The 13,292-nt window shown below is 51.6% G+C and overlaps 6 protein-coding genes across 6 annotated transcripts; 3 read left to right on the top strand and 3 right to left on the bottom strand.

Moving 5' to 3' along the window:
* Window position 1: 1 nt before the first annotated feature.
* Window positions 2-1,385, bottom strand: NECHADRAFT_101404 (uncharacterized protein). Its single transcript, XM_003048303.1, has 3 exons — window positions 927-1,385; window positions 530-875; window positions 2-484 (listed from the first exon to the last, which is right to left on the bottom strand). Exons 1-3 carry the CDS (start codon window positions 1,117-1,119, stop codon window positions 37-39), a joined length of 987 nt encoding a protein of 328 aa, XP_003048349.1. The 5' UTR covers window positions 1,120-1,385; the 3' UTR covers window positions 2-36.
* A 928-nt stretch (window positions 1,386-2,313) lies between these two features.
* On the top strand, window positions 2,314-6,709 carry DCL2102 (uncharacterized protein; the record flags this gene model as incomplete). Its single annotated transcript, XM_003048495.1, has 6 exons — window positions 2,314-2,418; window positions 2,469-2,497; window positions 2,548-2,596; window positions 2,646-2,895; window positions 2,948-5,389; window positions 5,439-6,709. The coding sequence occupies 6 exons, from the start codon at window positions 2,314-2,316 to the stop codon at window positions 6,707-6,709; spliced, it is 4,146 nt and encodes a 1,381-aa protein (XP_003048541.1).
* An 82-nt stretch (window positions 6,710-6,791) lies between these two features.
* NECHADRAFT_63086 (uncharacterized protein) lies at window positions 6,792-7,737 on the bottom strand. Its single transcript, XM_003048302.1, has 3 exons — window positions 7,544-7,737; window positions 7,384-7,489; window positions 6,792-7,330 (listed from the first exon to the last, which is right to left on the bottom strand). The coding sequence occupies exons 1-3, from the start codon at window positions 7,681-7,683 to the stop codon at window positions 6,824-6,826; spliced, it is 753 nt and encodes a 250-aa protein (XP_003048348.1). The 5' UTR covers window positions 7,684-7,737; the 3' UTR covers window positions 6,792-6,823.
* Window positions 7,738-8,798: 1,061 nt separating this feature from the next.
* On the top strand, window positions 8,799-9,976 carry NECHADRAFT_84083 (uncharacterized protein; the record flags this gene model as incomplete). The annotated part of the gene is made up of 2 exons (XM_003048494.1): window positions 8,799-9,169; window positions 9,223-9,976. The coding sequence occupies 2 exons, from the start codon at window positions 8,799-8,801 to the stop codon at window positions 9,974-9,976; spliced, it is 1,125 nt and encodes a 374-aa protein (XP_003048540.1).
* Window positions 9,977-10,617: 641 nt separating this feature from the next.
* On the top strand, window positions 10,618-11,329 carry NECHADRAFT_47813 (uncharacterized protein; the record flags this gene model as incomplete). Its single annotated transcript, XM_003048493.1, has 2 exons — window positions 10,618-10,966; window positions 11,013-11,329. 2 exons carry the CDS (start codon window positions 10,618-10,620, stop codon window positions 11,327-11,329), a joined length of 666 nt encoding a protein of 221 aa, XP_003048539.1.
* Window positions 11,330-11,535: 206 nt separating this feature from the next.
* On the bottom strand, window positions 11,536-13,244 carry NECHADRAFT_95767 (uncharacterized protein; the record flags this gene model as incomplete). Its single annotated transcript, XM_003048301.1, has 2 exons — window positions 11,536-12,507; window positions 12,558-13,244. 2 exons carry the CDS (start codon window positions 13,242-13,244, stop codon window positions 11,536-11,538), a joined length of 1,659 nt encoding a protein of 552 aa, XP_003048347.1.
* Between the last annotated feature and the right edge of the window lie 48 nt (window positions 13,245-13,292).

Here is a 13,292-nt window from a genome sequence, read left to right as displayed (position 1 = left end):
TTCCGGTAGAAAGGCGGCTCCTATGAGCTTTGACATCTATTTTGGCTTTGCCTTTGCCGTGACTATGAATGATGACCTAGGGCCTGCTTCGACGCCGACAATGTTCCAGCCTTGGGGGCTGTTGAAGGGCACTTTGAGCCAAGATTCGACTGGGCTTTTGGAGTCGCTTCCCAGACCAAGTTGGCCGTTTGTGTTGTCACCCACGACATAAACACAACCGTCGGTGGTTAGGGCGATGGCGTGAGACTCTCCAAGTGCAATATCCTGCACATCTTTCTCTCCGTCAACCTCTACATAGTTGGGTATTCCACTGAGATCAGCAAAAGCCTGGTGCCGACTTTGTGAGCCAGGTGATTGCATGCCCCAGAGGTACAGCCCACCACCCTCCGTCAAAGCAGCGAGGGTGTATCCCCCAGCCGCAACCATCTTGATAGGCTCACCAATGTCACTGAGGTCTGAAACGAGGCCGGGTACATCTGCAGGACTATGAAGGTCAGCCATAGCTCATGTAAAGGATATGGGTAAGTACTTGGACTCATCGACTTCACGACCTAGACAATCCCCAAAGCGTGGATCTCCCATCGTTGACAAAGAGGCGTCCTCACGTAGAATGACGAATCCTCCATCATAAGCAGCTATTTGACGGACACCAGACTCGCTGGGCCAAGAGTGTGTGCTTCTGTTGGCTCTCCATGCAGCCAATGCCGGATATTCCACGATAGCCTGGGACGGCCTTCCGAGGCCCTCCACCGTGAGAACTCTTCCATCTGCAGATATTGCGCTCGAATGATCGAACAGGTACCTTTGGTCGGCGTTTCCAGAGACCAGTGTGCCTGGGGACAAGCCAGCTAATGACCATGTGCCCTCGCGTTGCACTCGGCTGCGTTAACCAAGAGCTGGCAGTGATCATGGGGTGGAGAATATACCTGCCGTGTAGCACATCTGGGATACTACTCTGTCCAATCTTTGTGTCCCTAGGATCTTTGTGAAGGAAAAGATATCGTCCGGCTCATCTTTGACTGTGGATGGGTCGAAGGTGAGCTGGTTCCAGGCGTTGAAACCGGTTGCGTACAGCTCCATGGCATCTTCTGCCTGAGCGATACGCACCGGTAGCTCCATGAATGCTCGGCTCTAGCTCCTGTAAATGATTCGTGTGCGCCTTGGAGCTTTGTAGAAACTGAGGTTGTCGAAACCTTTCCGTGGTATGGTTGTGTCTAGGGTGTGAGGGGTGTGGAACGATGCCTACCTACCCTACTTATGGAGTGGTTTCTTGTTTTTTTTTCTTGTTTCTTCCTATTAAAGAAAATGAGGTCTTTTTGTCTTAGGATAGGGTATTCATTTAAATAGGTAGAGAGTGTGCATACAGGAGATAAACAATGTGTTGCCACCGGTGCAATGCATTGTGGTTATAAAAGTCGTGACGGGGAGCGTTCCCAACACCTCCATGATGGCAAGGGCACTGTTGTTCAGTACAGTGTGGATACCCCATCAACTCTTCATCAATATCTGAGCACGACTGACTCTTTTAGGGTGACCTGATGCTTGACGAGAAATAGCATTTGAATACTAACTTGTGATTTAAAAGAATCATGTGAATTAGCAGGGTAAAACAATTGCTGAGCTATCCTTGTAGAATCCTCAATTGCTCACCACTTGTGCACAGTGCAGAGTCGGGAGGAGACTGTGGACTCAACCTCACCACAACCTCATATCCACTTCAATACCACTGCACCTCACATTGACAGTGAATCATGGTCTCCCATGAGAGCTGGTCGGCCTCCCGCAGGCCTATTTCTCAGCCAACACCATAAAGCGGCCTCCCGCGTTCTCCCCCGTGCGTATATGCCTCGCCGGCCCAGCCCTTTCTTTGTCCAATGACTGGTGGGCCTCCTCCGATTTGACCTGCAGCGATATTCGCCCATGAATAGGCGCTCACAACATTGCTTTCTCACACGCTTGAATTTCAGACTACCATCCTCTTGGCCGAGAACCCTTGCATCCCATCTTTTGCCCTCTCTTGTCTTGCACCGTCCGACTCTTTCATCCTATCGTTGCGCGGGTGCCCAATCCCGTCGAGGTATCTTGACCTCGTGTACGAGAGCCACAAGGGGCACCCAGTTACCACTCTCTGTCATTTCTCAGAGGAGATTAATCATGACGACTCCGAGGCCACTATCCCCCGAGGATGGGAGCTCTGACTCCTCATCAGTTGAGAAGCTACCTGTTGACGAAGCTGCCACGTCTGCCCCGGAGATTGTAGAGAAGGTTTCTGTCATCCCGGCGGACGACATTACAAAAGCCGGCGGAGATGAGATGCTTGAAGACAAGGAAGAGTCGCCCGCACCAGAGATCATCAACCCGAGAGCTTACCAAAGAGAGATGTTGGAACAAAGTCTGGAGCGGAATGTCATTGTCGCTGTCAGTTCTTTGTCTCCTATGCTTTGCACCGTTTAGCTGACTCTGTGCAGATGGACACGGGAAGTGGAAAGACTCAGGTGTAAGACTTCGTCTAGATGTTCTTAGGATTTGGTTATTGACTATTCTCAGAGCCGTTCTTCGCATTCAAGTTGAACTAGAGAAATCCTCGCCAGACAAGGTGCGTATCCCACGGGCCCCCCAGTGAACACTCCATGAATAAGACCTAGATCATCTGGTTCCTCGGAAAAACCGTCAGCCTCTGCGAGCAACAATTCAAAGTCATCCAGAGACAGAACCCGTCAGTGTCCATGAAGATATTGACTGGGCAGCTCAACATCGACGCCTGGTCACCGGAAGTTTGGCCCAAGATTCTCAATGGTACTCGCATTGTCGTGTCGACCTTTGAAATTCTTCACGACGCCCTTACTCATGGCTTTGTGAAGATGAGTATGCTCTCGCTTATCGTCTTTGACGAAGGTACAGAACCTACCATTCCGACATCCATGGTTTTACTAACCATGATTTGTAGTTCACAACTGCGTCAAGAGAAGTTCCGGACGAAAGATTATGCTGAACTTCTATCACGAAGACAAGAATGCCGGGTTACCCGTCCCTGCTATCCTGGGACTGACTGCCAGTCCTGTCATATCATCTGATCTTGCCAGCATCGAGACACTCGAGAACACAATGGATGCGATCTGCACCACGCCGACAGTGCATCGGGAAGAACTGCTCCAATGCGTCAACAAACCACATCTGGTTCGCTCGGTATACGAGTATAAGAAACGTTCCGAATTGACGAACCTGATGCGGGCACTACACACGGCATACCAGAATATGGATATCACAACCGACCCTGAAGTGCTCAGGTTTAGCCGCTGCAGAAATGAGGAGAACCTGAAGAGACTCCGAGATGCCATTATGAGGAACGATACGTTCTCTCAGAACCAGATGAAAGGCCTTTGGAATAGGAGTAGGGTCATTCTCGAAGAGCTTGGTAGCTGGGCGGCTGATCGATACGTCTCGAGATTGATCGCCGACTTTCTCTCTCGGGTCGACGCACCTGACGATACCTGGTCCAACGAGAACAGAACATACCTTGCGGGATACCTGCGTGGGGTTCCGATCAGTTCTCTTGGGAACGAACCGCCAACGGCGACAGATCTCTCGCACAAGGCTGCAAAGCTGATCCATGAACTCCTGGCAGCCGGGGACGACGTCGTGGGAATAATCTTTGTCAAGGAGAGGACCACGGCCAATGTGCTGTGCGACCTCCTGAACAGCTCCCCACCCGTCCGGGCCCGGTATCGCGTAGGCGCAATGGTCGGCACCTCGAGTTCTAGAAGTCGGACACAGAACATGTACGAGTTCAACAATGGCACTAGTACTCAGATCCTCGAGGATTTTCGTTCTGGAGTAGTCAACCTCCTTGTAGCCACCAGCGTCCTAGAGGAAGGCATCGATGTTCCTGCCTGTAACCTAGTGGCGTGCTTCGACGAGACGACAACACTCAAGTCCTTCATCCAGCGTCGTGGCAGAGCTCGCATGCAAGAGTCAAAGATGATTGCAATGGAAAGCTCTCTAACGAGCTCCCGCACCTGGGAAGAACTTGAAGAGGGCATGAAGAGACGGTATCAAGACGACCAAAGAGAACTTGAGCGACTGGATGAACTGGCAAGGTCTGAACAGACAGACTCGATTTACTACATCATCAAGTCTTCTGGCGCGCGACTGGATCTTGACAATGCTAGACAGCATTTGGAACATTTCTGTCAAGTTGTGTTCAAGGCAGACTACGTCGACCGGCGACCAGAGTACATCTTCCAGAAAGAGCAGAACGAACTCGGTGAGGACATGCTACGAGCAGTACTCACACTGCCATCCGGCTTACCGGCCAATCTGCGCAAATTCAGGAGTTCCTCCTCATGGAAATCGGAGAAGAACGCCATGAAAGATGCCGCGTTCCGAGCCTATGTGGCCTTGATTGAGGAAGGACTCGTCAGTGAGAACCTGCTGCCCGTCAACTTTAACCCCGGCGCTAAGGAAGAAGACCCGGAGCCGCTTCCCGAGCCCCTATTCAACCCTTGGATCCATGTGGCACAGAACTGGAAGAAGACCGAAGACAAGTGGTTGTACGGGTTTGAGTTCTGGGATGAGGGGCTTGACTATCCCGTCCGTTTCGACATTGTCCTCCCCGCCGAGCTACCACAGCTTCGGGATATTGGACTGTTTCTTGATGCCAACTACCGCTGGACCGTCAAACATGTCTCGACAAAGAAGATTTCTCACGACGAGAACTCTAGTCTACCTGACCACACTTCGACACTGCTCGCGTTTCAATTTGGACATCGATGGTTGGTGGAAGACCGCGAGCATGTAGTCAAGGTCATCTATGAGGACAGAGACATCTCCAGGAAGCACATTGGAGGTATGCCTTTCCTAGGGAATGAGGATAAGGCAGCTAGCGGGCTAGCTCTCGTTCGAGATAACTCGATATGCCCCTTCTACTACATCAAGACCATCCCATCGAAACCTTCACCAGAGGAAGTCCAACATCCGTTCTACGAATATGAGCTGGCGCCGCAGGACGAACCCTACCTCGTCGTTGAAAAGTGGACGCGACGGGCAGACCTGCTTCATCCTCCCAACAATCCTAACCAGGAGCAAAAAGTCAACACCAAGCCATACGGCCGTGTGCTCCCCATTTCATACACGACTGTCGATATGGTTCCGAAGAGAGTTGTCAAGGTGGGAATGCTGATACCTTCGATCATCCATGAGATTGGGGTTCAACTCGTTGCTTCAGAGCTATCAACTACCTTGCTGCAGCCCGTGAACATCAATGACTTGCAGTTGGTGCTTGAGGCGATTAGCTCCCGAAGTGCGCATGAACCTGTGGATTACGAGCGACTCGAGTTTCTGGGAGACTCGATTCTCAAGTACTGCACAGTTATTCAGGCTTATGCAGAGCGTAAGTCTTTCTATAGTACCACCCATGACCACCACTGACTTGATCATAGACCCTCTCTGGCCCGAAGGTCTGCTCGTGCCCTTCAAGGATCAGTTGGTTTCCAACAAACGACTTCACCGTGCTTGTCTGGAAAGCGGCCTTTCCAAATTCATCCTCTCTAAGGCATTCACTGGAAGATCATACAGCGGTAAAAAGTGGAAGCCTCTTTATCTCGACGACTTTCTTCCGGAAGAGAGTGTTGAGCCTCTTGATCGTATCACAGGACACAAGAATCTTGCCGACGTGGTAGAGGCACTTATTGGGGCCTCTTTCCAGGACGGAGGCATGGACAAGGCCTTGAAATGCATTTCAGTCTTTTTGGGCGACAAGTGTCACTGGCATGAAGCTGGTAGAGGGAGGGATATTCTCTTTAACTCGGCTCTTGATGGTGTACCTCTTCCGCCTACCCTTGAACCTCTTGAGGAGTTGATTGGATACTCTTTTCGCAAGAAGTCGTTATTGATTGAGGCGGTAACTCATGGATCGTATGCGGGCGATACTCACCAGCGATCCTATGAACAACTCGAATTCCTCGGCGACGCGGTCCTCGACTACATCATCGTCACCAAGGTGTTCAACGTCAAACCGCCCCTCCCTCATTCAGACCTCCACCTCATTAAGACGGCAATGGTCAATGGAGAGTTTCTTGCTTTCGTCAACTTGGAGCATCGACTGCGTCGGGTAGAGACCGACGTCAACGCTGACGGAGTTACGGAAGACACCATCAAGACCTTGGCTCTGTGGCAGTTCATGCGCTACACTTCACCAGCAATCGGTAACGAGCAGGTTAGAACCGTGGAACGTTTCGAGACGCTGCGAAGGGAAATCGTCGATGCCATCGAGAACGGCACGCACTATCCGTGGACGTTGCTGGCTCGCTTTCAGCCCAAGAAGTTCTACTCGGATCTTTTCGAGGCACTCATCGGTGCGGTTTGGGTTGACTCAGGGTCTACCGAGGTTTGTGAGGGTGTCTTCCATCGATTTGGCATCCTGCCTTACCTGGAACGCATCATCCGTGACAAGGTGCATATCAAGCACCCCAAGGAAGAGCTTAGCGCTTTGGCTGTGGAAAAGAAAGTCGAATACAACTACACGGTGCTCGATGGAGTGCAACCCGAGTATGTGTGCCGGCTCAAGGTCGGGGACCGACTGATGGCGGACGTGAGAGGGGGATTGAACAAAGAGGAGATCATGACCAGGGCTGCTGAGCAGGCCGTGAAGGTTATGAATGAGGAGAAGAGAGCTGCGGAACTTGGGGCGGAGCCAATGGATATGGAGTAGATGACTTGGCTGATGAAGTTGAGGATGCACGGGATAGTAGGCGAGTGCTTGCATTGGATGCAGCGCAACCCCGGCTTTAGTAGAACTGGCATATCCAAAACTTTGAGGCATCGACTAGATCTGCCTTTTTAGTTCATCCAAGATGGTATCAACAGTCCACTCAAACGTCTTTTCAATATCCCCATCAGCACCAACCTTGTCCTGCACCTTGACCCTCTCCTTCTCTAAAACATCCATCTTGAACTCACCCTCCACATCACCGCCCTCAAACATCCAAGTATGTTGCTCCACATAGTTGGGCCAAACAATCTTGTCCACATAACCAGGCGGATCAGCCCAGAAGCCCTCTAGCGTGACATATCCGTCTCTTGCTTCTCTCCTCGCCTTGGCCTTTGCGTAAGTGGTCCTCAGGAATAGCTTGATATCCAAGTTTGGTTTTATCGCAGCCATTGAGGGCGAGTAGAGTAAAAATCCGTCTAGGAGACATAGACGGAGGGTTGAGCGGAGGGGATGGTTTGGACCGAGTGCTGCTTCGACTTTGGCTCGTTGGGCGGCGATTGTGGACTCTGAGACGGGACACTTGCCCACAGAGTTTTGATCCTCTTTCGACTCGAGAGTTGGCTTTAAGAGAAAGTTGGTTTCGTGCTATCGTAGTTGAAGAAGAGGAGACTTACAGGGAACGAGGCATGCTGACGGATATAAGCCAAGGAATCAGCCATGCCAGGGATGTCGATAGCCTCGGGACAATCCCAGTCCAGGAGGCCATCTTTCATAGGCAGTCTACGATCCAATGTCAGCTAAATCTTAGTTTACCAACGAATAGGATTGCCGCACTCAGCCTCCGGTCTGTAAAAGTCATCCTCATGCAAGATAAACGTGTTGGGAAAGATGTCCCGCAGCAGCCGAGCGAGAGTCGTCTTGCCGCTAGAGGAGCACCCAGAGATGGCGACAACGAGGGCCCTGTCCCCTGTCATGATGAGATCTGTAGGTGTGGATTGGCTGCAAGTTGTGTATCGTTGATGCTGTTGTTTGGTTCGTGAGTGACTTTTGAGATCTCGCTTGGTGGTGTACGGGATCTGCGAGACAACCCCACACATGCACGATGGCGTGCGCTAGATCCGGTGGCTTGGTCGCTGAAACCGGGAACTTGACGCGTGTCGTCTTTCTTGACATTTTCATGGTGTTATAATACAGATTGGAGAGAAATATTGTTCAAGTTGACTTTCTACAAACTAATTAACCCACTGTGGTTAAGAGAATCAACCTATGGCAAATGGTCTGCTCTCAAAATCAACGTGGACTCCGCCTTGAGCAAGATCAAGTTTGATCTCGGCTTTGAAACACCCCTGCACCAATCCCGCCCATCCACGGAGAAAATGCCTGATGGTGGTAACAAAACAGGGGATGGCAACGTCATCGAAGTTTGAGGAATTGATTAGGGACTGTTTGATCCACGTATACATTTTCCATTAACAGTTTTAAGTACAGAAATAAACTTGGATGATAGTTAAAAAAACACCTCTTTTTGACCATCTCCCACCATGTTGGTAGAGTTAAATCCATCTCGGTCTACGGAGTAAGCCCACTAAAAGCAAGACGAACCAACCGCAACAAGATCAACTCGCATATCCATCTGCCGGGAAGGGCTCGGCAAGAGCCAAGAAACTGACAACGTGTATCCACGCCACATTGCATCATTCCCCCTGATGATCTTCCCATGGGACCCCAGTCTAGGAAGAAGCAACGAGAAGGTGGTCTGGGGACCATGAAGCAGCGGACGCGTTTTCAGGGGGAGGGGGAGGTCATGAATGTCGGGCATATATCAGTTATATGTGAAAATCTTGTTTTACTATCTGATCTCGCCTGCTCCAGTTCTTGCGTCCTCCATCTCTCTTGTTGGCTCCTCTTGAATACAACAAATCGGAGCAAGCACCGAAGAACGTACCTGCCGATTCCAGTCAAGTGGCTGGGGTTTATTCAACGGGCATCCCACGAGGTGGAGTTTGGAAGGTGCACACCTTATTTGTGGTTCCTTAACCCCTTCTTCCAGGCTTCAACTCCGAGCATGATGAAGTCGCAAGAAATCAACATGGAGTCCGTCAAGCCGTTCAGATACAGGGTCGAAGAGTCTTGGAGGAATTTCACGTCCAAGGTGGAACTCAACACAAGACCCTTGAGAAGAGAGATTGACAATAGGACGCAATGGCTCAGGACGAATATCCCGCTGCTCGTCAAGTCTCGTGCCTTTCAACGGGCGGCCACACTCACGACGACATTTATCCTCACTGTCGCCTTCATCATTGTCACCATTCGCCTTACAAATGCGACCGCTCTCATTCCTCAGGTTATCAGCAAAATGACCAAGTTTCCTACTTGCTCAAGTATAAACTACACGGGCACACGAGAGATTTGGGACAAGTCGCGAAAGAAGTATGAGCATCTGGCAAATGACAAGTTTACGTACGTTGACCGCGCATTACTACGACCGATAACCTGACCTTAGTCCGATTTAGCATTGCTATGCAGACTTATCGTCGACCCAAGGAGCTTGAGAATACCCTCAAGGCTCTTTTGACCGACAAGATCCCCTCTCTTCAAGAAATAGTCGTCGTCTGGAATGACCTCGAGGCTGAACCACCAGAGAGCTACGTATCCAAGCACGGCGTACCAGTGCGATACCGAAAGTCAAAGAAGAACAGCCTCAACGAGAAACTCTGGCCGGACCCCGACTATAAGACGCAGGCGATCCTCCTTTCAGATGACGATGTCTACTACCGACCCAGCGATCTCGAGTTTGTCTTTCAGACATGGCGCAAGTTTGGTCGGAATCGACTAACTGGAGCCCTTGCGCGATGTTCTCCCGTTGATTTGTACGGAAATAGCGAGTACACATTCTGCAACACCGGGAAGAGCGAGGACAGATACTCAATGGTTCTCTCCGGGTTGGCCTTTTCGCACATGTCATTCCTCGATTACTACGCCTCCAACGACACCGCCATGAACCAGATCAGAGACTACGTGGATGAAGGTTTCAACTGCGAAGATATTGCCCTTAACTATGTCCACTCTATGCTGACAGGCGAGGGACCACTGCTTGTTAGTGGTAACGAGAAGTACGTCAACTATGTGCCGAAGGAGGGTATCAGCAGGAAGACGGGACACATGGATGCTCGCAGTGCGTGTCTAAATGAGTTTTCAAAGATGCTTGGGTGCTTCCCGCTGGTCGAGGAGACGGCATACATTCAGCGAGGTGTTGTGGTCGTGTAAATGGATGGCACGGAGTACATGATACTCTCAAGAACATGTTTGGTCGGCGTTGGGGAAAACCCCGGGGATGGATTCCTGTTTATCGATTCATAATCGGTTTTATATTTGAATAAAGAAACGGTCGCGCTCAAGGCAACATGGGTCATGGCCCTTGAGTTACCGAGTGCCGATGTCCACGTTCAGCGAATGGAGACGAGGATAAGGCCAATGGAAGCACCGGCTATGTGCGACGCTTTAGACCGGATCGCCCGGAGATTTTACTCCATCTTGTCTCAAGAAAACACTTGGCGGTTTCTTGTGTTCTTAAGAACCTGTTCCCTGGACTCCGGACTGCTCATGAGCTGTAGGTGCATACGCAACAACTTCGAGACGCCATTGAGCAACGACAACGTAGGTCCGGATAAATTCATGACTAGTAGTAAATCGATGAGGAGAAATAAAAGTGATCCAAGCAAACTTACAGCACTGAATCACAATTTTTATGGTATAATTTATCCAACAAAGCACCCATGATGCCATGCCGCACTTTGAAACACATCGCCGCCCCACGTGATATGACCAACACCAACCTAGCTCCCTCACCAACCATCCAAAACCACACCCTCCAAAAACCAACCACACAACCCCAAATCGAACACACAATGGCAGACACAGGCGGCCAACAGACGGGTTTAATCCTCTCCACGGCGTTCACCGCCCTCCTAACCGGCTACGCCTTTGGTGTCTGGACCATCCGCGGATACCTCATCTCCCCCGACCTCGTCGAGGAGCGCCGACGAAACCTGCACGATCCTGAGGAGAGCGAGGAGAGCGATGTCGATGAGGATGATTCTCTGCTGGATCATGCGCCTAACTGGGCTAATGGCCCTGACGCAGACCGCAGACAGGGATTGAAGGCGGAGGAGAAGAAGGAGGAGCCGGTTGTGAAGGATAACGGCGAGGAGTGCAAGCTGGTTCTTGTGGTCCGAACTGATCTGGGCATGACCAAGGGTATGTGCCACCCTTCAAATTGAAAACTTCGTACTGACTTTCTTAGGCAAAATCGCCGCGCAGTGCTCCCACGCTACCCTCGCATGCTACAAGACCCTCCTCCGAGCCCCCGCCAACTCTCCCCAGCGCAAGATCCTCTCCCGCTGGGAGCGCCTCGGCCAGGCCAAGATCGCCGTGCAAGTCAAGAGCCAGGATGAGATACTCGAGCTCCGACGCAAGGCGCGCTCCCTTGGGCTCACGGCCGAAGTTATCCAGGATGCCGGACGAACACAGATCGAGGCTGGTAGCATGACGGTGTTGGGTGTTGGACCTGCCCCCAGAAGCCTTGTCGACCAGGTCACTGGAGGACTCAAGTTGCTGTGAAGCACGGGAAAATGGGGGGTTGTATCATATGGGATCACGGATGAAAAGTATAGAGCACGGGAACTGGACTGGGTTCATATAAACGTTTGATGAACATATAGACCTTCAAGGAGTTTTTGGCACACCAGATTACATCTACCACCACTAGACGACCGTGACTTGAGCTTGGGGTATTATTCGCATTTTTAGTATAAGCAAGCCTGCTGCTACTCCTTTCTCGCAAACCTCGACAGCGCCGGTCCCAGATCCGCCTCGACCTCCTGTTTCTTCTTGTCCTTTTGCGCCTGCTGCTCCTTCCAGATCTCGTCGACGTGCAGCCTCTTCTCGTCGATGATGTTCTTCTTGCGTTGCTTGCGCAGGTATTTCTTGAGGGCGCCGTTCTTGCCCCTTGCGCGCTTGCGGATCTCCTCGGCCACGTCCACAGCTGGTGCGTCGAGGTCCCTCTCGGCACGTCGCTGCTTCTCGGATCGCAAGTCTAGGTTTCCGATAAAGTTGGGGTCTAGAGCAATCATGTCGGGTGAGAGCTTGTTGAGCAAGCCCTTGACTTCGGATTCCTGTCGTTGCTTGGCTGTCTCGAAGGGGTTCACCTCGAAGGCGTCGAAGTTGGCTTCACCAGCACCAGGAACGATGATGGACGAGAAACCAGAGTCGTGGCCAATACCGAGAACATCTTCAAAGGGGCACCAGCGCACACGCTCGATGCGCTTACCCTCACCGCCCCAGGCCATATAAGGGCTCTGGACCTTTTCTTGCACGGGCTTGTTCTTATCGAAGAGGCCCTTCCAGATGGTGGTTTGAGTACCCCAGCCAACGGCTGTCAAACCCGTATCTGAGATAGACACTGATGTTGCAGGTTGTCGAGTGAAATAGTTGTTGACCTCGCGGAACATTCTAACATCCCAGACCGCCATCTTTTGATCCTGACCAGTTGACACCATATACCGGCCTTCACGGTCCATCGCCAGATCTCGTACGGGACCTCGGTGGGCCAAAAGCTTGACGAGAGGGTCTTGAGAATTGGGCGACCATAATGTGACGGTTCCGTTTTGGTGGCCGACGTGTAGGATAGCGTTCCAGGGGTTCTGTCCCAGAGAGGTCGGTTGTCCTAACTTGGTCGGGATTTCGGCGACTAATTGACCTGTCGAGGTGTCTTGATATTTAAGAACGCCTGTAGATCCCTGAGATTCGTTAGTGACACATGCGACAGATTGGTTCGTACAACACTTACAATTGTCGCCAGGAGGAAGTGATACGGCAAAAACTCCATGTGGCTCACTTCCTGGTGTTTCCTCAAGCTGTGCAGCTCGACGCCATTGGTGTCGTAGATGTAGACGTACTTCTTCTGCGCCACGGCAAAGTACTGGTTGTTGTGCAGCCACTTGACGTCGCGCACCGTCTCGTTCAGCTGAAGCTCGCAGCCCAGCTTGCCCTCGCGCCAGTCCATAGTCGCGACGTGACCCTTGCGACCTCCCAGCAGTAGATCCCGACCGTTCCTCGAGTAGTCGAAGCAATAAGGGCCCAGATCATCAAGCTTGAGTTCAAATCGCTTCTGCGCCGTCTCCACCGCCACCTCCTTGGTGATGTCGTCCTGGCGCACCTTGTATGTCCGTTCGAGTTCGTCCTCAGCCTCGAGGAAGCCGGATGTGTTCTCGAGCAGGATTTCGGCATCCTTGGCCCTGATCGTGGCATCTTGGTACTTGTTCTCGAGGCGCTTCATATTGTTGCGGAGCTTCTTGTCCTTGATACCCCTTGTGTTGATCTTCTTTCCTCGACCGTAGGCCTTCTGGGCTTCGCGGTGCCGACGAGCCTTCTCCCGCTCATGGCGAGGGACAAGCTCTGTTCGAGCGCTCTTAACAACGAGGGCCCCATTCTCCTGCAACTTTGTTCGGGGTTCGTCAATCGTGTCGACCTCCATCGTTTCGTCTCGTCGATTCGCTGGCTGGGTTGAAAGGCTGCTTCAAGA

This window comes from Fusarium vanettenii, assembly GCF_000151355.1.
Source record: "Fusarium vanettenii 77-13-4 chromosome 8 genomic scaffold NECHAsca_11_chr8_3_0, whole genome shotgun sequence".
NCBI classification, from domain to species: Eukaryota; Fungi; Ascomycota; class Sordariomycetes; order Hypocreales; family Nectriaceae; genus Fusarium; species Fusarium vanettenii.
Note: the sequence above shows the minus strand (reverse complement) of the source record. Positions and strands in the feature narration are given on the sequence as shown.

Excerpts from the sequence above, each read along its gene's own strand:
- NECHADRAFT_101404 (XM_003048303.1), bottom strand. The coding sequence starts at position 1,119 with ATGGAGCTACCGGTGCGTATCGCTCAGGCAGAAGATGCCATGGAGCTG. Across the intron at positions 876-926 it reads CCAGATGTGCTACACGGCAG|TGCAACGCGAGGGCACATGG; the intron begins GTATATTCTCCA and ends AACGCAGCCGAG. Across the intron at positions 485-529 it reads CGTGAAGTCGATGAGTCCAA|TCCTGCAGATGTACCCGGCC; the intron begins GTACTTACCCAT and ends TGACCTTCATAG.
- NECHADRAFT_63086 (XM_003048302.1), bottom strand. The coding sequence starts at position 7,683 with ATGACAGGGGACAGGGCCCTCGTTGTCGCCATCTCTGGGTGCTCCTCT. Across the intron at positions 7,490-7,543 it reads TTTTACAGACCGGAGGCTGA|ACTGCCTATGAAAGATGGCC; the intron begins GTGCGGCAATCC and ends ATTGGATCGTAG. Across the intron at positions 7,331-7,383 it reads GTCAGCATGCCTCGTTCCCT|CCAACTCTCGAGTCGAAAGA; the intron begins GTAAGTCTCCTC and ends TTTCTCTTAAAG.